This window comes from Brettanomyces bruxellensis, chromosome 3 (genome assembly GCF_011074885.1).
Source record: "Brettanomyces bruxellensis chromosome 3, complete sequence".
Classification (NCBI taxonomy): domain Eukaryota; kingdom Fungi; phylum Ascomycota; class Pichiomycetes; order Pichiales; family Pichiaceae; genus Brettanomyces; species Brettanomyces bruxellensis.
Genome location: NC_054684.1, coordinates 474 through 22,429, shown reverse-complemented (window position 1 = coordinate 22,429; position 21,956 = coordinate 474). Strand labels below are relative to the sequence as shown.

Below are 21,956 nucleotides of genomic sequence, written 5' to 3'. Positions count from 1 at the left end.
AAGCTTATTACTGCCAACGTGTGTTTAACTGTTGATTCTGATGGAGGTATTGATTTGGTTATGAGATGCTTTGCAAAGCCAGTAGTTGAAAAAATATTGATATGTCCCCCAACATATCCAATGTATTGCTCATGTGCTTTTTTAGATGATCATGATGTTGTTTATGAGCCTTTAGGTAAAGAGACCTTTCAAATATATCCTGAGAGAATAATCGCTGATATTAAATAAGACACATCTATTAAGCTAGTTTTTGTAACATCACCAGGCAATCCAACAGCTCAGATGATCAGACATGACTTACTTTGGAAGCTAATTCATGGAGTTGAAAATATGTCATGGAGAGGACTAATTGTTTTGGACGAGGCATATATTGATTTCTGCTTACCAGGTTCCCCCCTTGCCACGCAGGTAAACGAACACAAAAACCCTGTTGTTTTACAAACTTTTTCAAGTCTTTTGCGTTAGCAGATATCAGGCTTGGTACTACAGAAGTTTCGAAGCTTTAAAATGTAGCAAGGGATCCTTACAGTCAGAATAAGGAATGTTAGTGTACCGCATTAAAGGCAACATCTCAAAAAGCTCTTAACCTAATGAGGTTAAAGTGCAAAAAGATCGGTATACAGCACTCTTTAATCTTAGAGGGGTTTTCCCACGTGAAAGACATATGTAAAAATGTTGGTGGAGAAAATGCAAACTTTCTTTTAATGCAAGTTCTAAACAAAAATGGAAACCCGGATAGTAAACTGGCTTATCAGATCTACTGGGAAATGGCTACAGAGAAAAAGATTGTTATTAGATTTAGGGGTAAAGATCTCAACTGTGAAGGCTGCCTAAGAATTCCTATTGGGACTAGGGAAGAAAATGCGGCTCTTTAGTGAACATCAAAAAAGTTCTTGATGGCCTGGAATAATTGTTTAAGCTATCCGCTACACTATACCTGCGTAGTTGTAAATTTGGTCTCTGTTAGTTGTAATACATATTACAGATAAGTTTTATATTTTTGACATAAAGGAAAAAAAAGTCAAAGAAACATAGGAAAACTAGGAAAACTAATACTAAATATTCTTATTTGGATATTGCTGAATAAAAGAAAAACAAATGTGAATGTAAGGCTGTGCTCTTTCGATTCAATTTGATCGCCGAATGTGATGGAATTCGAATAACTCGTATTCGGTTCTAAAAGGGGAACCTGACCTGTTTAGCAACAGTATTATTGCCATGTGGGGTATATTGTAAGTCATCCAAAATATTGGAAGGCATATTGATAGAATGGTGGCTTATATCAAAAGATATAGTGGTGATAGTCTTTAAAGAAAGAGATAAAATGAAATCAAAGTAATAAGAGGATAAGAAAATACGAGGGGTGCTGCTATACCCCTTAAATATATTCTTACTTGGGGAGAGATCACATATCCGAAGCATAAGCAATGATCCATACAAAGTAATACAAAAAGTAGTATAGGCAATTCGCACACCAGTGAAATCCAATAAGTGATAAAAGATTAAGTAATCGTAAGATATAGCTGGTCCAAAGATGTAAATAAAAAAACTTTTTCGAGGTAGTTCTGTTAACAATTGTCGTCGTAATATTCCGCAGATCATAAAGTGCTAAGAGACCCTAAAATTTGTCCCAAAGCGAAATAAATAATGCAAATTTCCTTACCTCGCTCACAATAAATTTCCTTAAAATAAGAAAAATAAAGGATTGGTGATGAGAGATACGGGATTCGGACCCATGTCACCTGCTTGGAAGGCAGGTATGATAACCACTACACTAATCTCCCAATCCGTAACTCCAATGACCTCGCAATCGTTGGATTTCGGTGAAGATTGGAGATGAGAGATACGGGATTCGAACCCATGTCACCTGCTTGGAAGGCAGGTATGATAACCACTACACTAATCTCCCAATCTTCGAAATTGTAAATGGTCGGACTGAAGGTAACAAAATATTATTTTTAATAACCTGAAGTATAAGGATTCTTTAGATGATTACCAAATCCGTCTAAAGATATATATTAGATTAATAAGATTGTTATCTGATACTTCTCGTATCCTTTCATATCTCTTATCTCATAGCTCTCTATGAATCATTCTATTCATTCATTATTCTATCTAATAACTTATCTTCTCCTTTCAATCCCCCTTTCTAGAAAAATAACTAAATCATAATCTAACCTTGCCTCTGTATCAAAGGAGGGCAAGGGCGCATATTTATATTAAATGGAGAATGACACTTCTTCCATTTCTCTTCCAATTTCATACAATAACAAATTATATGCCAAAGAGGAATCCATCCTGTTTGGGAACATCACATTATGTGAATTCAGCATAACCCGCGATCATGCAAAAACCTGTTGTTTTGCATATGCAGTCGCCACACGAATATTAGTCAGCTTTGTCGGAGTTAAGAGAGACCTTATGAGTTACTCCCGGGCTTTAGCTATCAAACTCCTTCTTTAATAGAACTAATAAGAACCTAGCAGTCGGGGAGATTCAGACAATTGTAAGGTCGGTTACCTAAGTGGGTGGATATAAATGTACCAAGTGGTCTGTGTGATAATGTTAATGCCTTTAACATTCTAACAATTGTGTATGTATCACCATAGAAGAAAATGAATTTACTTCCTTTACTCTGTTACCATCAAAGTGGAGTCGAACTAGTTGTATTGCAAAATAGGCTATCGGGTCTCGTCCCTTCGTAGAAGAAACAAGTTATATAAAAAGAGGTAAAGTAAAGTAAAAATAAAAAGGAAAATAAAGTGAGGTAATCATACATAATAAAAAAAAAAGATTTAATTCTCAGAAACAGAATTATGATCGCGCATAATTATTTTTCTGCTGATTCCCTAACATACACAGTTAGTGCATTTTATCCAGGATTGTCTCTATTAGATATTATTCTAAATCTTCGTTATTTTAGAATAAGTTCAGATCTCAAAACAAATAAATCTAATGACATATAATAATAGATTACCTAATACTAGGTAATATTCTCATATGTCCGACACGCTCCCTTGATTTGTAGCATCTGAATAATCATGCTCCTTAACTTACCCAATACCTTGGTAGTAATAGGTTTAGTAAGAATATCAGCTAACTGGTCCTTCGTACTAACGTGTTTGATAATGAAACGCTTCTCTTCAAATCGTTCTTCTAAACATTTCTACCTGACAGCGTATGGCTTTGATTTTGGTGAAAAGTTACCATAAACTATCGTATCAACAGCGGATTTGTTATCCACTAAAAGTTCAGGATATTTTCCTTCGCCTTGATAAGCGGACATGAACTTCATGAGAGGGTGAAACCATTCAAGCTCATTAGAAAGTAGGTAAATTGCCTGAAGTTCCGCCTCAGTAGATGACTTGCAGACCAATGGGGTATACTGGCACTTCCAATAGAGAGGTGCATCCGAAAACATGATGAGAAATCCGTTCATGGACTTCCTTGTAATCGGATCTTGAGCATAGTCACTATCTGAGTAGCAAATCAAATGATCCATTTTAGTTTCCGAAGTGTGTTGATAAATGATAGATTTGAAACGACTATGATAGAGGTAGTTTAAAACATGTTTCAACTGATCAACGACTAGACGATGAGGATACGTCGAAAAACGCGCTAAGTAATCAACAGCATAAGCAATATCAGGCCTTGTCATAACCGCGACGTATAATAAACAACCAATTTTGCGTCGAAAATCACTGACTGCCTTATTAAGCATCTCCTTAGTAGCTTCTAACGGATGTTCCGCAGTATCGAAGTAGAAATTTTGGACTTAACGGAGTAGCACAGCTTCTAGCAAAAGTAAGGTGAAGCTTCTCAACGAATTCTTCGATATAGGCAGACTGACATAGCTTAATCTTTTTCACACGACCATCCTTTAAGATCAATCCCCAAAAACTTCTGTAAATTGGTCTTCTTATCAGGTTGGATCGTTTTAAGCTCATATTTACCAGATATATGTTTGTAAACTTTGTCCAGTATAGCTTTATTCGAAGCGCCAACAATAATGTCATCCACAAATAAACCAACAACGCAATCGACTTTTCCATTCCGATTCTTATGAATGTAGGTGGATGGAAAAGGGTGGGAACTTTCAAAATTAATTTTGGCCAAATGTTTCTGAATTTCCTTATGCCACAAATTGCCCGATTGCTTGAGACCATATAAAGCTTTGTTAAGCTTATAGACCACCCTCATGCCGGATGGCACTTTTGCATGCCTTGTGTGGGTAGAATACCCTTGAGGCTGATAAATGTACAATTCGGTATCAATAGGACTGTATAGATAAGCAGTTTTGACATCAAACTGAGCCATAAACCAATGCTGAGTAGCAATAAGAGCAAAAATCGCTCTCATGATCTCTGGTCGAAGAGTTGGAGAAAATGTAATTGAATATGTATTCTCCTTCTGGTGATCACCGCGAGCAACGAGACGTGCTTTGCGTCGACCATCAGATTTAACGGTAAAAACCCAACTTGTGGAGACGCAGCAATTCAAAATTTTCGGATCATCTGTAAGAATTGGATTGCGATCCCATGTGTTATGTATATGATGAGAGTGAAACTACTCGTCATCAATTGCTGCCTTCCATTTTGCAGCGTCCTTGCTGCACATCGCTTGTTTGTAACCTTTCGGATTAGCTGCGAGATAAATGTCGCTTAACAACACTTGAAAAATCCGTGGCTTCTTCCGAGCAACCATATAGGTACGCTCAGGAGCAGAAGATTCGCCAGGAGTGCTGTTAATCAACGGCACCGAGGAACGGGTGTCCCCATTCACAAGATCATCATAAGTATGTTTTCTTGATAAACGAGTTCCAGTCCTAAAAGGCTCTAAGGAAGAGAATTTGGACTTGTTCAAACGGCTTGAACCCTTCTCGGTCTTCACTTTTTCACCAGCAGAAGTCGCAGGAATCACTTGAAATGATATCTTATGGCCAGAGGATCCGGATTTGTCCGCCAAAGTATCATGAGGTGAAGTAACTTGAGGTAACTTAGAGTGATTGACTTCTCCATCCAATGACGAGTTGAGTAATGCTCGATCATCTTCATGTTCTGCTTGTAAAGGGATGTTAAGATGCCTGGTCGTAGTATGATGCTTGGACTCCGTGTGATTGTGTCCAGTTAGTCTCTGATAATCCTTTTCACCAGCATTTAAACTTGGTGAATCAGAAACTGCAAATTTCTCAGGTTCGACCACGGGCAACGGACGATTTAACGTGCTCAGTGCTTCCATATTTTCAGGAACTGTCACTCTGGAAGTAGCAAGATTGTTCGATTCCTTTCCACCGACAACAGGGTTGTCGTCAGTAGAAGTTGCAGTAGATCTCTCAGCTTTAACGTTCTCCTTAGGAGCTTGGGGCATTGAATGCTTCGCTCCCTTAATCTTACCAGCATGACCAACCATAGGTGAACGCTTCGCATTAGGAGCGGGCTTCGATGAAACTTTCTTGGGTTTAGTACCCTTGGCAGGCTTCTTAAAGTTTGGCTTCCTGTAATGCAGTTGAGGAGTTGAGTGATCTCCTGCATCCAAGTCGAAAAGCATAGTAGTTTCCGCTGTAGGCTTCTCGTCTGATGCTTGGATAGTCTGAGGTTCCTCTGAGTTTGAGACTTCACGTAAGTCGGCAGCGCTCTCAATATCATCAGAGTAGTCCTCAGACGTAGAAGAAGTAGTAGACAGTATGTCTGAATTATCATCTGAATCTGGCACCCAGTCAGAATCACTTTCGTAGTCATCGTCTGAACTGGATACAATTGGACTGCCAGCACGCAATGTGGGCTCTGTCACAATCGAATGATCATCATCTTCAGATAGCTCGGTCTGCATAGCAGCATCGTCGTAGAGCTTTCTGTCAACAGGAATAGATGACGCATTCTGACCTTCAGATAATCCAACAATACTCGGCACCTCAGAAGAAATATCACTTGATGCATCATCAGCAGATAGATCGGCAAAAATCTCAATTCTTGGATCATAAAGTGACTGCAATGAATCATCCACGCGTGATTGAGGTGTAAGAAAATAGTCTGTATAAAGTACAGACGGGTTCATAAATTGAACATGGCGTGTATCCGTAAATGTACCGTAACGTGTGTCTCCTGGCGTATTCGGGATGAAGACTTGGCAACCAAAGGTTTCATTGCTCCATCCAAGATATATGCCCTGAACAGCCCTTTCCCCAAGCTTAGGTGTGTATTTCGGAGGGTAAGTAACCTCACAAAGTTCACCAAAGATATGCAAATCCTTAGTTTTGGGAGACATAAACTTGAGTTTAAGTGACGGACTGGTTCCAATATTATCATTCACGAGATTGTTCCTGACAAATACTGAATATAGCACAGCTTCCTTCCAAAAATTGTGAGAAACTTTACCAGAATGCAACATGGCACGCGCATCATTCATAATCGTTAAGTTCAAGCGTTCAGCAACACCATTAGACGCAGATGTATAACCGGAGGTAGTATGAAGTTCAATACCTTCACGTTCTAATATGGTTTTCAATTCAGCATTTAAGTATTCAGTACCTTTATCTGAGAAGATTTTATGCACTCTGTATCCTTCCTTGCTAAATTGGTTTGATACCCATCGAACGTATTTATCAACTGCACGAGCAACATCACTCTTGTGTTTCATCATAAAAACCGTTGTATACTTAGTATATTGGTCCTTAAAAGTAACAAAGCAACCCATTTCGCCAACACTCGTGTGCGTCTAGACAATGCAAACATCGGAATAAACAACATCAAAAGGAATAGGACGCAAGTAATAGTCTCTTGAACCCTCTATAGCATTTGCTCGTCTCGCCTTCGCTTCCATACAATCAACACAACCTTTGCTGAGCAATTCATCAAGTTCCTTTATTTCCTTYTTCGAAGCAGTAATCGTCCCATGATTAATAGACTTTTTTTGATTAGCCTARGGTTAGCATGAGCCAATTTAAGATGTAAGTTGTTTATATGCAATTGTCCTCCACCAATCATAAACTGATTAAAATCACCTGGTATATACCATAGCTTGTTAACTTGAACTAACTGAATACATTCATCTCCAACATTGAGAACCTTTGAATAAGTCTGAGATTTGGTACCAAAATCGTGAAAGTAGGTCTGAATTCGGCATTCAGGGCAACGGTTGATATCGTCTTCTGAAAAGATAGTAGGAGCACCCTCATAATAGTGTAGGTAGAGTGTAAGAACATTTCCCATGTAATTAAAGATTATCCTACCGGAACCTTCCAATTTCTTTTGACTATCGTCATAACCAACAGAGAAAACTTTATCGTCCTTGCGGAAAGGCATGTAATCATGTAGCCATTCCCTATGACCTGTGAGACTAATGGCAGCGCCATTATCAATTAAGATAAAATCTCGAATGCCTCGGAGTATTCAAACTATCCATTGGCACGCTGCCTAGGACTTGTAACTCGGAGATATTAGTAGATTCATCGCTCAATTTGACATTATTCATATTCTCCTTCCTCTCATTCTTCTTGCCTTTGTTAGATTGATCCTTCTTCTGATGATCAGATCCATGCGAACGGTTATTATTCGGCGGCTCTTGTCTTTTCTTGTTTTTCGAAATGCTGGAATAACCTTGCTTGTTGGAAGTCACAAAGATTGACTTGGAAAGCGACTTCGAAACAATCGCAGCATTACGTTTAGACTTGACTTTTCTTTCGATCCATTTCTTAAATTCAACTAAGTCGTTTATTTCATCAAATTCTGAACAATTTCCTTTAATCGATTCAGYGACACCGGGTCTAAGATGGGCCAAAATATCYGTATCCCCGTGATARCAACYACACCATTTYATAGMTGTARTGAYATTGTCAATGATRTYGAMATAAWCAMTAAASMGGYTTCYWATAATCATCATRCYTGAYAWCATCTAAAACATTCCTAAACCATCCTGATGTAATTCAATGTTTGTCACAATCGTAAGTTCCCAGAATAATAAGTAGGGCTTGCAGTATTCTATGAACAAAATTCCATTTGCATAAGCAGCTCTATTCATCAATAGCAGAGTTTGGTAGTAATTCCATTTCTGACAAATTTCTGATTAATATATATGAGATCATCTCGTTAAGAATATCGAGTAGGAACAGCTTCCTTGACTCAAAATTGAGATAACAACAATTCACGCGCAGCAAAATATGATTTCACTTGAAAAGTAAACGAATCATTAAACATCTTTAGGCATCGAAATAATGTATCTGAAGCTCAGTTAAAAACCAGCTGATAAAGATAATATGAATGAGATTATGTAATCGATATGATCAGCGATCTACACAAATTTCTCAATCTGTTAACACTCATAACGGATCTTAGAAAATTTTCCCAGGAGGCATAACCTGAAAATATTTTCATCAAGCGAGAATTTTTCTTGAGAGAAATTCAGTAGACATAATAAAAAATTCCTTCTCGTAGAATTCTCAACTAAATTCAAAAGAAAAAAAGATGGCATACACATCTGCCTCTTCACAAAAATCACACAAATTGGTTATCCTGTCTGTGACGCCATGTYGGAGTTAAGAGAGACCTTATGAGTTACTCCCGGGCTTTAGCTATCAAACTCCTTCTTTAATAGAACTAATAAGAACCTAGCAGTCGGGGAGATTCAGACAATTGTAAGGTCGGTTACCTAAGTGGGTGGATATAAATGTACCAAGTGGTCTGTGTGATAATGTTAATGCCTTTAACATTCTAACAATTGTGTATGTATCACCATAGAAGAAAATGAATTTACTTCCTTTACTCTGTTACCATCAAAGTGGAGTCGAACTAGTTGTATTGCAAAATAGGCTATCGGGTCTCGTCCCTTCGTAGAAGAAACAAGTTATATAAAAAGAGGTAAAGTAAAGTAAAAATAAAAAGGAAAATAAAGTGAGGTAATCATACATAATAAAAAAAAAAAGATTTAATTCTCAGAAACAGAATTATGATCGCGCATAATTATTTTTCTGCTGATTCCCTAACATACACAGTTAGTGCATTTTATCCAGGATTGTCTCTATTAGATATTATTCTAAATCTTCGTTATTTTAGAATAAGTTCAGATCTCAAAACAAATAAATCTAATGACATATATATAATAGATTACCTAATACTAGGTAATATTCTCATATGTCCGACATTCCGTGYAGCTCTWCTTATWRTCTWCGRTCAYWACMTTCTMARWACRCTATTTYWYAWCAYRCWWYWCWTMATMTTTYRGWSKWTTKATATCWWYMSTGCWWAMCWAACWCASRAATCACTTTGRACTTACATWAWMTAAWWTARTYTRGSTTYAAACYAATATGCGCTTRGTTACCCCTTACAGAAAMTCGYAGAKGSKCTGMKTGGTTTAGWSSTAAAATTCACTMRTTAGMYWTCGATGAGCCYMAGTWYRATWCYGRKYTCGYGYWTKRTTTTTKAAWTGTTWGWWTWRATYSATCTRWWMGAYSAMATATTGYAGGTTTCAAAGATAATYYTWWASAKGTWATTGMYGTAMTTWMAGTAWRTTRKACATGTMATWKWMTGTAAAGTWRTCAAMTAGYYWGWTKCAMWACWGAGTRTASMTTAAMTGCAYYYMWWTGAKAYGTWYATRATKKRAATMAGTWTTGKTWGMCYWYTGTWAMKTCTGTACRGARKWAAGARRKAMYWWWWRARKYASKCCSRRSWTWWAGSWWTMRAWRCWTKTKYAMTWWMMCWWWTWRKMWMYYRYWSTYRSGMKWTYCMSWYWMTYKYWWKKWCKRYKWYYYAMKYKSKTWKWKAYWWWKRWAMCAMKWRRYMTKWYWRWKWWAMWRYTAWTKMMTWKMAYMWWYWARMKWTKGYRTWWKTKKMWMCATRRAARAMWWYRWMKYWAYYTSYYTAYKCYKAYYWTMWAKTKSMWRWWSYRYWRYAYKMWMWMTTRWKSAAMYWMRMKTWWTMAWRMWKTTATWWRYMGSRRMYTWTGARAWWWWWTSWKWTATTATTCAAATTATTCTTCTCTTTAAATAAAAATCGACACATCGACAACGATTTCACATGCATTTGTTTGCACTCGTAGCGATGAATTTTATTATGGAATATACTCATAATAATTTTCATTAACTCTGCGAATATAAACTTCTCCCGTTAACTCATCAAGAATCTTCTTGATAAAGGCGTGAATATCAGTGTTGTGACAGGTAAGAATCTGTTTAAAATTCACATTGGATTCTACCAAGTAGTGTAAAATATCCTCCACTAGCTTTAGATATTCAATTGGACTGTCCGCTTTAAGTTTCCGAGTGATAAAACAGGTGATCCTCATATGCATCATTTCGAAATCGGCTCTTTCTATTCCGGTTCTGGTTAGTTTGAAATTTTTTTTTTTATTAATATAATTATGAAGTTTGATGACTTTTTTGTCTGACATGAACTTCGAATTAATTTCGTACGTCTTATTCTTGGTATGACAAAGTAACATCCTTTTTCCAACGAGCAATTTCAAGTTTTCTTCAAGAAATTGTAATTCCATTTTTGTAATTGACTGAAGTTCCTTGAGAGAAATGACATATCGATTCTGAAATGCCAAAAATATAGCGGCCTGATAGCTCGAACATTCAATTTCTTTTAAGGAATGTGAATCATTTTCATTAAAAAGAACATTCAACGTGACTCTCTGTAATTGATAATACCACTCAAAGTTTTGCTTATTGAGACTCTTCTGATATCGGCAGGCCACATCGGTTAATTCATTAGGTAACTGAACAAATTCCCGGGTAATTCCTTAGTCCAATCCTCCTTTTTTAAGCAGCAAAAATTTGCCTTAAATTGTGATTTGGATTGGCTGACAAACTTATAAAGCTCCAAATTACTTTTCTGCAAATCATGTATCATGATGAGCAAGCTGTTATTAACATTTAGACTGAACTTTTCACCCATGCACCGCACTGCAAATTCCTCCCTGACTAATTCGATACAGTCATTTTTCAATCGCGTTGGCATTATAATGTTCCATAGAGTAATTCCTTCCTTAATATATTTTCATAGATAGCAGTAACTAAATTTCTTTTACCGGTATCATGGAAAATATCATTGAACAATGTAATGATAATTTTTCCACCTCACTATTCCTTAAGGAAATAGAGAGATCTTTGTCTTCGAAGATTCTTCAGCAGCATTAAACACATTTATAAGTTCATGGTGCATATACCTCGCCAGAGCTTCAGCTACAAAATTCTCTGAATTCGTTCTCTTGAGAACATTTTGAATGACCAGAGCAACTGAACTCATGCGGACATATTTAGCAAAATATCCTCAAGATTCTTACTAAAATTTATCAAATCTGCCATAACTTGTCCGGCACTATATAACTTTAATGTCCTAGTTTCGCGTTTCTGTCTTATAATCATTATTGTAGCTTTTTTTCAATGAAACTCTTAGTTGACTCCCAAGCATGCAAATTCAAACGGTACTTTTCTTGTACACTATAGACAAATTCAACCTGAAACCTAAATTCTATAACGTCTTCAAAAATTATTTCCAAGAAGTTTTGTTTTGCAAAATTCGAAGTCAAGCATCCCTTACATATGGAACACAGTAAAGGATCAATATGCATTCGCATCTCAACGCATATCATATCTTTAAAATCACGAAGCTTCAATAGAAGAAATTTTAATCGTGAAACAAATTGTGAGGGTTCCTCATACGTGTTATCAAACTCTTTAACAAACATAGCCGCAGCATGCTTAAACAAGGAAGTTAAATTCAATGGCTTTGTATGCTTCGTATTATCGGAAATCACTTTTAATATATCAAAAAAGTCATTCACCAAAGTATAATCTTCGTTCATTTGTTCAGATGGAGGGTCATAAAACGTGTAGGTTGTGACAAAAAATTGCAAAAAGCATTTCATAAGGCCATTTTCCATAAAATGCTTGTCAGAACTGTCTGAATCACTATTAAACAGTGGCTCAAGGCAACCCTACCAAATTTAGTAATCCAAAAGGGAATTATTCGCCTTTTTTCTTCGTGATTCTAAAGTTTGGGATTCATCAAAAATTGTAAATACTATTTGCAATCGCCTTAATATGGCAAGCCAGTCAGTAAATGATTTAATAAATTCTTTAATCACTTCTTTGTCCCTCATTGAATTTCTCTCTCTCAAAATCGAAGCAATTTCAGTATCAAAATTTCATCTTCCTTTGATACATCATGGAAGCAAAACTAGAGTTGTGACGCAAACTTTCTGATATATATTATATATGTATGCCACGGAGCATGGTAACTCATATTCCTTTTTTCCATGGAGAATCATGACAGAACACGAAGGAGCATGTTCTGGGAGTCCATCATATGATCATGAATATCTATGTTATGGCGCCTTCTTTTATGTCCATCTTCTATCTGATCGTGCCTCTTTAATCGCTCTCTGTAATTCCTGATTTGTTCATCCTCATCATCCGATTTATCAAGGTCTGCATCAGCTACGATAACTTGCTCATCTACCAAGTTCGGTTCGAGATTAAGAGATGTTTAACCAAAGGGGTACTATCTTTACCTAGAAAATCTTCTAAATTTCGAAGAATTGTACTCATCGTTCTTCGAATAGTTGAAGATGAAGATATTTTAATGCCGATTTTAGCTCTCTTAAGTTATCTTTTTGATTTATCGGTCAGAAACATAGAAAAAAGAGGAACACAAATTTAAGGAAATGCAAATGCCTTATTATGCACGGATGATATAAATTTTTTCTGATATTTTTCTACCGGGGTACCAAAATCCTTCAGCGCAGCAGTATATCATTGTACCTCGTCCTTAATACCTTAACATTATTTTATACATACCAAGGAGGATCTTGAATGAAAATATGGACACTAAATGCTCTTCACCACGTCAAATTTGAAGTTTCAAGCTAGATGCATTGAATCATGTTAATCTGTCAAGTATTACAATCCCAAAAATTACAGTCCCAATACCTCAACGATTAATTATACCATATTTACAGGGTCCATTGATTATAAAACGAAATTAAATCATTATAATGCGAAAAGAGTATTAATATCAATTTATAAAACGGTGCACAAAAGACAAAAAGATTAAACAATCTTCAAAAAAAGAAAGAAAGAAAGAACAAATATTAACTAACTAACACAAGAAATGATACAGAATAATTAAAGCAAACAAATATTAAGAAAAGACAATTTCTAGCCCTCGTTATTCTCAATAGGATTAAAAATATCAGGTGCAGCATGTATCAATTCTTCGATAACTCTTTGCTTCAGATGCAGCTGTTCGGGTCCTGAATCTGAATTCTGTGTAAATAAATTATTAGACCAGACAATTGCCAAATTTCTTACACTATTCTGACCCTCGGATTTGACTGATGTGAATGAAATGAAAAAGCAAATCTCTGAGTGTAAAATAGTCAGCGTCTGGAAGTTAAAACAATCCTATGAAGCTGAAGATGCATTGTCTTTATTCCTCAATCTGTCCAGCTTTGAGAAAATTTTCGGTTTGTTCAAACGTTAAAAGGGGCTCCGGAAGCATAGCGAAAAATTTCTTTAGTAAGGATGCTATAACACATATATAGTCATTCGTATGCTTTCAGGATTGGGAGGATCTAAAACAGATAAATCTTCTGGGTCTCTATCAACAATTTCTTTCAGTTGCTCCATATGAATCTTATTAGGACTGGATCGGTAAATACCTTCGGTATTAACGCCATATTTATCAAGTATATGTATGCTCTTTTTAACAAACAATGGGACCATCTCATCATCATGTGGTACTTTATCAATAGAAATACCAAATAGTTTTCCTTGCTCGTTATTCGCATTGGGCCCCAAATTTGGGATCTTGGGTTCCACTTGAATTTCTTCTCCATTTTGGTCAACAGATGGATTAGAAAGCCGCTGACTCTGGACCAGATTGCCAGAGTTCGATTGTGAAATGGACGACTCAGAAAGCGGACGCGGACCATTAAGACCAATTGTATTTTTAATTCCGGATGAAGTAGATACCTCTTTATCATTTCCATAGCGGTAAGTGAAGTGCTATGTGGTATAAATGATTTAGATATTTGACTTGTATTTGCAGGAGACGGATCAGAAATATGGGAATTTCCTGAAACAATTCTGCTCGAAGGTGTATTACCAACCTCGCAAAACTTCCATCTGCCGTAAGGTTTCCGAATACCGCATGACGTTTATATTCCACAGGTGTAAAAGAACCTTTATGCTCGACCTTGCTATTTATAATATAGTTGTACAATGAGCGTTCGACATCGATCGAGGAAACCGCTTCTTGCATAGCAGTATGGTTATGACCTAATGGTGTGATTTGATTTCCCCATTCGATGACTAATGATTCACAAAAAACAGCATATTTAGAAAGTTGCATTTGCAAAGCATGATCCAACTCCAATATCAATTCCTTCAGATGATTTGCTATACGCGGTCTGACAGTTTCTATAAGCTCGTTTTTACATTCTGGGAATAATATGCCTTTTTGTTGTAATCTGCATCCGCACTGTGCAGTTTTCTATTCAATTCTTCTTCCTGCTGAGGGCCCGTCTTCCTGCCCTGAAGTGTTATTTTCTTTTGCGACTGATCCGAATTACGGAGTTTTTCCAAATCGGCGCACACCGATTGATACTTGTTTCTAGATTTTTCAGCTTGTGAAATTGCATCCATAACTTCTTTTTCTTTTCTACTTCCTTCTTCTTTTAGCTGCTTTCTTAAACGCGCAAATGTATTTCCTAATGAACTAAGCTCATCATACATCGTTTCGAGAGCCTTAATATAGGGCCTTCGCACATCTGCAACCATTCTTTCATCATAGTTGATCACATTTCTCAAACTATCTATAAATGAATCTTTCACAAAAACACAGTTGGATCGAATGCTGCTTTTGCAAGTCGAGGCAGTCTTTCTGAGATCCCTTGCATAACTTTCCTCATAACTATGCTTTCTTTTGATAAAGTTGGCAAACTCATCACATGATTTGATACTCTGCTTCAGTCTATAAAGTAATATCTCAAAACTGGAATCTGATATCAAAATCTTCCTTATTTGTGGTTCCTCCAATAACTTTGCACTACTTTCTATTTGCTTCGTTCCTGAAGAAGTAGTATCGGGCGATGAATTGGCTATGATACCACTCTGAGGAGTCACAGAATTTGTATGAATCGAGCCCTTCAAACCGTTTGGATCCGAATCTGTCATTTTCCCTTCGACACTGGCAAAAGTGCTTTTTATATGCCTATTATTTATTCAAAGTAACCCTGCTGCCGGGCAAAACTTATCTTGAGTTTTATTACGTGAACCTAAAAAAGTAAAATAGTAGCCCAAATGACTCGACTACTTAAAGAATGGGAAAACAGATTAGGTGAGCAGAAAAATTGGAAATGAGTCTAAATAGAGTGTAGGTTATAATTAATGAACAATTCAAACACAGAAGTTAACATGCAGGACCTTATGTTAAATGATTGAAATAGCGAAAGCTTTATGTGAACAATGTGCGGACGCGGTGTTCGGCAAAAAATGGGACGAAAAAATTATGTTTTGAAACTCATACTCATTACACCACCAATACAAAAGTACAAAAAGCAGAAATACATTCTTAAATAGGCGCACCAATTACGTAATACGACATGTTTGTAACTGTTTTATCAACAACAAAAAATTCCCGCCGGTTCGATTCATTCCAATCAATTACCACTACAATATACTCATCATATCTCGAGCACTGAGATAATATTCAAGATTACGTTGAAGACTGATATTACTCTTCCTTCCCTTTAAATACATTTTAGTAATCTGTATATATACTAAGTAATGTAGTAAGCCGGGATTATTCATGAGCTGAACTATGCAATATTTTTTACCCCTTGCAATACTGGCGATGTTTAATTATTTTTCTTGAAATGAAGGATATGAACGCTTCCAATTAAGCGCATTGATAAAATTGTCTCCACAAATGACAATCCAAAATGGGAAAGATAAAAAGCATATACATCCTTTTTCTCGAATCCCAAAGGATAAACTAACGACTTTACCAGCTTTAAGCACCGAAACGATGTCGTCCAATGCAATAATTTTTAAGCAGCTCGTCAACTACTCGAAAGTTTGTTAGGTTCTTCATCAACATCTGTTTCCGTATCTGATGCAGTTTCATTTGCATCCTCTACTCCTGAATCAACTCGTTTTTCTGAAGTGCTTTCGGAATATGAACTATTTGAGTGGAAAAGTTCCTTCTTATCCTCCTCTTTGTCCAATTCTTCATTCAGTTTCATCATACTGTCCATCCTTTGCAGTGAACTCTGTCGTGATCCATCCTGATTATTAGATAGATGTAAAGATGGAAAAAGATCGTCATTATCGCTATCCTTGTCGGTCAGTTCTTCTTCCTGAGTCGAGATAGACAATTTCCGTTCCTTTTTAAAATTCCGATTCTTCTTGCATTTTGTTGGACTGGACGGATGCTTTGTCAGGTCAGTTTTCAATCCTTTATTCTTCTTTGGCGATATATCTTCAATCTGTTTCCGATATTCAGGGATTTTACTTTCGTCAAATCGAACTGAATGCTCTTATTCGGTTCTTGGTAATTTATAATTTGCTCTGATCGGATGCTGGAAAAATTGAGATTCTGTTTTATCCCCAATTTGTCATTTAATCTTCTAATCTTTCTTTGTTGATTGATCATGGGAATAAATATCTCTTCTACATTATTCCTAATATTCTCGTTTGTTTTCCAAAATATGTCTTTACTTTTCACACTCTCTTCAAAATCTTTCTCCAACTGTCTATTTTTGTCTTCAAGATTTGTTATTAAAGTCCTATAATGACAATTCAATTTGAATTCTCCATATAGATCAGTCATAATATCCATATCTCTTTCATTTAATGAAATGGGTTTCAATTTGACGGAAAATACTGCGTTGAAAATTCCGTTTAATTTCCTCTTAACAACAAAATAAATCCCTCTGAAAGTTTCGGTACTGGCACAAATCTCAAAACGGTAATTATCCTTTAATGATCCCAAAACAAATGTTCGTATACACCAGTTGACAAGGTACACATCTGTATTTTTTTTTGATTTAACAAGAAATTTACATCCATTAAAAGACCCAACTATACTGTATTCAATATGTCCACCATATTTCATCACCGGCTCTTGTTCTTGCGCCTCGTCTGATTTGAATACTCTCTCCATCAAAACTTCAAACTTGATAATCATTCTTTTGGGTTCCAAAAGTGAATTTTTGTTGACTAGCAATAATTTGTCATCCATACAACATTGCAAATATCTTCTTTGTTTTCTTGCTTGAACTCTTCATCACGCTCGAACTTCTGCTCGGGCTCAATCGTTTCCAATGTGATTCGTGTGAAGCATTTCTTCTCAAATTCAGTGCTATCAAGGTTATTATCTATAAAAATCAACCTTTCATGCATATTCATTAAATCATTGAAAAAGTCCCGCTTCAGATTAAGAAGAAAACCAAGTTTTTATTGAAGAAGTTTGTCATCTTAAACCGGAAGGAAGAGGATGTTCCTAATTTCACTAACACGCGTCTATCGACTGGGATAGTAGATTTTGATAATGATTGCATCCCGACCAAAAATAAAAATTGAGAGAAATCTTAGCAACATAATTAATCCGAATTCTTTGTTCCGTTTTAACTTTATTACTGTTTACCAACATATATTTCTACACCAACCTTGCGCAAGTTTTCACGGAGATATAAAGTATTATCGAACTTGAGGTAGGATTATTCCTTTTTTTATCACATCATGGTATGTTTAACTTCCCGCATTTATTGGAGCTCTTCTTTTGACAGCTGTTACTAACACTTTTTTTATACTTACAGGATCATCCAGCTTATACACTTAGTGCTCTTACCCTTGTTGGTGGTGTTATGGGATATGCCAGAAAAGGCTCACTTCCCTCTTTAATATCTGGAACAGCAATTTCTGCCCTGTATTTAACAGCAGGCTATCTTTTACATGAAAACAAGGAGTATGGTATCCACACTGCATTGTTGGCTTCATCATTGACCCTTTTTGCAGGTTTGGGAAGGGCTTTTCAGGTTGGAATCAAGAAGCCTGTTCCATTTTTCCTTACTACGTTGGGTGCAGTTTCTACGTACTATTATGCGAAAAAGTACAGTGAGTTCTATTTATAAAGTCAAGCTGTCCTGAATGAAGAAGCTGTCAAGCCAATAACATTTCTTTATTTATTTTATGAGTATCTCCTTCTCTCCGTGTGGTTTATACAGCATCTATATTTATTGAAAACGCACTTTTTATGAGGTCTGAGATTCCTTCCGCATCAACTTTGATTATTTTCACAGAACTATATCTACCCACAACAGAACAAATTAGTCTGGTTTCGGGTATCGTAAAGCATGCGTTTCTAACTCCAGATTTCGGCTCGCCAACTGGCTTCAATTCCGTATTTCCAGATATTCGAATAAACTTTTACTCATCGATTTTTTGTTTGATCTTATGAATTCAGTGGGGTGCCCTATGCCAAGAACTTCATATTTTCGTAGTCCATAATTAAGCCCATATCCGTCCATCTTACTGAGACTTTCTTTAATTGCCCAATACTGACTGAGCATTTGAAGTTGATTGTTTCTATCGGCATAATATTTGCTTTTAAACATCTTATCAAGTTCTATTGTCTCCATTTCCGTAAATATATCTCTAAATTCATATTTATAGAAGTCACGAAGATCCGAAAGATGAAATCCTCCAATATCAGATGGATTGCTCAAATCACATCCTATTGGATTAACTCCATGAAAGCATACTGCAACGGAAGATATCGATTCTTCATCGGAACTGTTGAAACTGTAATCTGGACGGTTCGAAAAGACCGGCTTTCCGAATTTGCCATGCGCTATTTTAATATCAGACAATGAACCAAAGTTTTTTTCAAAGCATGCTACTAGATATCTGACAAATATCCCATTAATTAGCTTGATGATGCGTAATCTTTCATCTCTAATATTTCTTATATGTACCTGCTGCTTTAATGGGAGAATTCTGGAACATATTTCAAACGTAAACTGGTCTAGGAAATGCTGAACTATTCCCTCGTTTCGCAAATCTAGATAGAAGAATAGAATCGTAGACGAATCCTGTGAGCTATCTGTTTCGGCTGGAATATTGAAGCATACTCGTTCAAAATCAGTAAAAAATTTTTCGATTTCATGATAAAACCTTGATTACGCTTCTGAGTATGGATTTATAGATGCTTGGTAAACTCTTATACACTGTATGCTCTTTAGCATAGAAATTAAGTTCCAACAAAGGAAAATTAAGAAATCGATTGACGCGACTTCGGAAGTTGGAGATGATAAAAAATGATAAAAAAAAGGTAAGGATTACGCGACGCGGACCTCCCGAACGTGTGGATGGGGATTTTCTCTGCTATAAAGTTTTACATATAATTAGTGCTGAGGTATATCAAAGGAACATTTTCCGTTTATGAAAAAGTATCACAAATACTGATGGAAAACACAGACAATGAGCGACGAGAAAGAAGCTATTGTTGAAAGGAGAATCAGGCCATTGGATAAAACAGTTGTGAACAGAATAGCAGCTGGTGAAGTTATCATAGCCCCTTCAAATGCCCTCAAGGAAATACTAGAAAATTCAATAGATGCAAAAAGCACTGCCATCGAGATTTCAATAAAGGATGGAGGGCTCAAATTACTACAAATAACAGATGATGGATCCGGTATAAATAAGGATGATCTTCCTCTTTTATGTGAGAGATTTGCCACATCAAAGCTTACGAAGTTTGAAGATCTTCAATCCATCAGTACATACGGCTTTCGTGGAGAAGCACTTGCCAGTATTTCACATATATCACATCTCTCTGTGGTTACTAAGACTAGTAGCGATGAGTGTGCATGGAAATGTTACTATTTAGACGGAAAACTTGCCCCCCCACCAACCGGGGGAAGTAGTGAGCCAAGAGCCGTCGCCGGAAGAGATGGAACATCCATTATAGTAGAAGATCTATTTTATAATGTTCCATCGAGATTGCGCACATTAAGGTCACAAAGTGAGGAATATGCGAGAATTGTTGAAGTCACAAGTAGCTATGCTATTCACACTTTGAATGTTGGATTCAGCTGCAAGAAGCAAGGAACAAATAAAATGGATCTTGTTATTCGTAGCAGCATGTCGCAAAAGACAGAATCAGAAGCATTTATGGTTCAGGCGTGGCGAACGAGTTAATGCTGGTTGATGTGAATACAGACTTGGATATTGGATTGAACAAGTGCCATGGGTATGTCACCAGTTGTAATTACACTAATAAGAAGAGTATCAAACCCGTTTTTTTCATCAACAATCGATTAGTTGTCTGTGAACCTTTAAAAAGAGCGATAAATCAAGTTTATGTAACTTATCTTCCTAAAGGACATAAACCGTTCATGTATTTATCGTTAGAGATAGATCCAAAAAATGTTGATGTTAATGTTCATCCTACAAAAGGGAGGTCAGATTTTTAAATGAAGAGGAAATTATAGGCCGGATAACATCTGCTATCGAAGAGAAACTTTCGAGTTTGGATACGTCCAGAACATTCTTAACGCAGCAAGTTATTAGCACGTCTCAGCAGGTGAAGGAAAAGCAGACGCACAAATTGGAGTTGCAGCAACCAGAGATTGAGGTTAAAAAGCCTAAGTTGCGTTCCGTCTCCTCGATAAAAGCTTTCAAAAGACCTTATGAGAAAGACATGGTTCGTACTGACTTCAATCAATCAACGCTATCGTCGTTTGTAAGTAGTACATATGACTCTGATAAGAGTAATGTCGGCGAATCATCATTTACGGTTGAACCTACAGGTAATTCAGAGGAAGGCAATGTGGATTCGATTTCACCAAGAGAAGAAAGAAATGCAAATAGTGACAATGCTGATGCTGAGCTTAGAAACGGGGAAAACATTAAAACAAATAAGGCTAACATTGTACCACAAGAGGGGAAGAAATTTCACACATCACACCTACAATTGTTAATCTAGATAGCATTAAAGCTTTGAGGAAGGAGGTGAAGGAAGAGGCAAATGCCGAACTGACAGAATTGTTTAGTAAGCACACATACGTTGGAGTTGCTGATTATTCCAAAAGATTGATGTGTTTACAATACGATGTAAGGCTTTACTTGATGGATTATGCGTCAGTTTGCAATGAATTTTTCTACCAGGTTGGACTTTCTGATTTTAGCAACTTTGGGAGGATACGATTTACAAATCCCGTTGACATTAGAGAGCTACTTAAAACCGAGATATACGATAATGCTGAATTGATGGAGAAGTATTATCAAGACGCACCAAAGCTTGATGATTTAATAAATACCGTTTTTATTGAAATGTCTGAGATGCTAAATGAATATTTTTCAATAGAAATTGATAAGACTAATAAGGAATACCCGAAATTAAAAACATTACCTATGCTCATGCAGAATTACATTCCCAGCTTCAACAAGCTCAGCTTATTTCTTTTTAAGATAGGTACCAAGGTAAATTGGGAAAACGAGCAGGACTGTTTAGGAGGCGTTCTAAGGCAATTGGCTTTATTCTACATTCCAGAACCTCTTGATAATGATGATCCAAACGAGAAAGAAGATAGAGAGAAGACCAGTTACACACTAGAAAATATTATATTTCCATCAATTAAGAAACGATTTATAGCAACGGAAAATTTGGTGAGGATGTAGTGGAAATTGCAAACCTTCCAGGATTATACAAAGTTTTTGAGCGGTGCTAATGATCTTACAGCTAGAGTATATGGCACAACTACTTTAAGAGAAAGAATGTACGTATATATTTTATATAAATAAGTAAGTCTATATATTTGCAACGCGATTGTTGTTATGATTGTGCTTGGAGCAACGTATTTAACAAGATAATTCGAAAGGCGAATGCCATGGAATGAAAGCAACAAAAAAGAAATTAATATCACGACGAAAGAGCAGAGAAATTAATCAAACG

General features: G+C 36.3%; 6 protein-coding genes and 2 non-coding genes across 8 annotated transcripts; 2 read left to right on the top strand and 6 right to left on the bottom strand.

Moving 5' to 3' along the window:
* Nucleotides 1–1,712: 1,712 nt before the first annotated feature.
* BRETT_000008 lies at nucleotides 1,713–1,784 on the bottom strand. Its single transcript has one exon. It is a non-coding gene; the product is annotated as a tRNA-Gly (tRNA).
* A 53-nt stretch (nucleotides 1,785–1,837) lies between these two features.
* BRETT_000007 lies at nucleotides 1,838–1,909 on the bottom strand. The gene has a single exon. It is a non-coding gene; the product is annotated as a tRNA-Gly (tRNA).
* A 9,449-nt stretch (nucleotides 1,910–11,358) lies between these two features.
* BRETT_000006 (uncharacterized protein) lies at nucleotides 11,359–11,877 on the bottom strand (the record flags this gene model as incomplete). The annotated part of the gene is made up of 1 exon (XM_041278587.1): nucleotides 11,359–11,877. One exon carries the CDS (start codon nucleotides 11,875–11,877, stop codon nucleotides 11,359–11,361), a length of 519 nt encoding a protein of 172 aa, XP_041134782.1.
* Nucleotides 11,878–13,522: 1,645 nt separating this feature from the next.
* Nucleotides 13,523–15,172, bottom strand: BRETT_000005 (uncharacterized protein; the record flags this gene model as incomplete). The annotated part of the gene is made up of 3 exons (XM_041278586.1): nucleotides 13,523–14,002; nucleotides 14,103–14,366; nucleotides 14,435–15,172. The coding sequence occupies 3 exons, from the start codon at nucleotides 15,170–15,172 to the stop codon at nucleotides 13,523–13,525; spliced, it is 1,482 nt and encodes a 493-aa protein (XP_041134781.1).
* An 887-nt stretch (nucleotides 15,173–16,059) lies between these two features.
* Nucleotides 16,060–17,401, bottom strand: BRETT_000004 (uncharacterized protein; the record flags this gene model as incomplete). Its single annotated transcript, XM_041278585.1, has 4 exons — nucleotides 16,060–16,485; nucleotides 16,512–16,976; nucleotides 17,082–17,187; nucleotides 17,280–17,401. 4 exons carry the CDS (start codon nucleotides 17,399–17,401, stop codon nucleotides 16,060–16,062), a joined length of 1,119 nt encoding a protein of 372 aa, XP_041134780.1.
* Nucleotides 17,402–17,740: 339 nt separating this feature from the next.
* On the top strand, nucleotides 17,741–18,132 carry BRETT_000003 (uncharacterized protein; the record flags this gene model as incomplete). Its single annotated transcript, XM_041278584.1, has 2 exons — nucleotides 17,741–17,743; nucleotides 17,818–18,132. The coding sequence occupies 2 exons, from the start codon at nucleotides 17,741–17,743 to the stop codon at nucleotides 18,130–18,132; spliced, it is 318 nt and encodes a 105-aa protein (XP_041134779.1).
* A 261-nt stretch (nucleotides 18,133–18,393) lies between these two features.
* Nucleotides 18,394–19,245, bottom strand: BRETT_000002 (uncharacterized protein; the record flags this gene model as incomplete). The annotated part of the gene is made up of 2 exons (XM_041278583.1): nucleotides 18,394–19,174; nucleotides 19,229–19,245. 2 exons carry the CDS (start codon nucleotides 19,243–19,245, stop codon nucleotides 18,394–18,396), a joined length of 798 nt encoding a protein of 265 aa, XP_041134778.1.
* Nucleotides 19,246–19,480: 235 nt separating this feature from the next.
* Nucleotides 19,481–21,682, top strand: BRETT_000001 (uncharacterized protein; the record flags this gene model as incomplete). Its single annotated transcript, XM_041278582.1, has 3 exons — nucleotides 19,481–20,184; nucleotides 20,459–20,871; nucleotides 20,946–21,682. The coding sequence occupies 3 exons, from the start codon at nucleotides 19,481–19,483 to the stop codon at nucleotides 21,680–21,682; spliced, it is 1,854 nt and encodes a 617-aa protein (XP_041134777.1).
* Nucleotides 21,683–21,956: the final 274 nt, after the last annotated feature.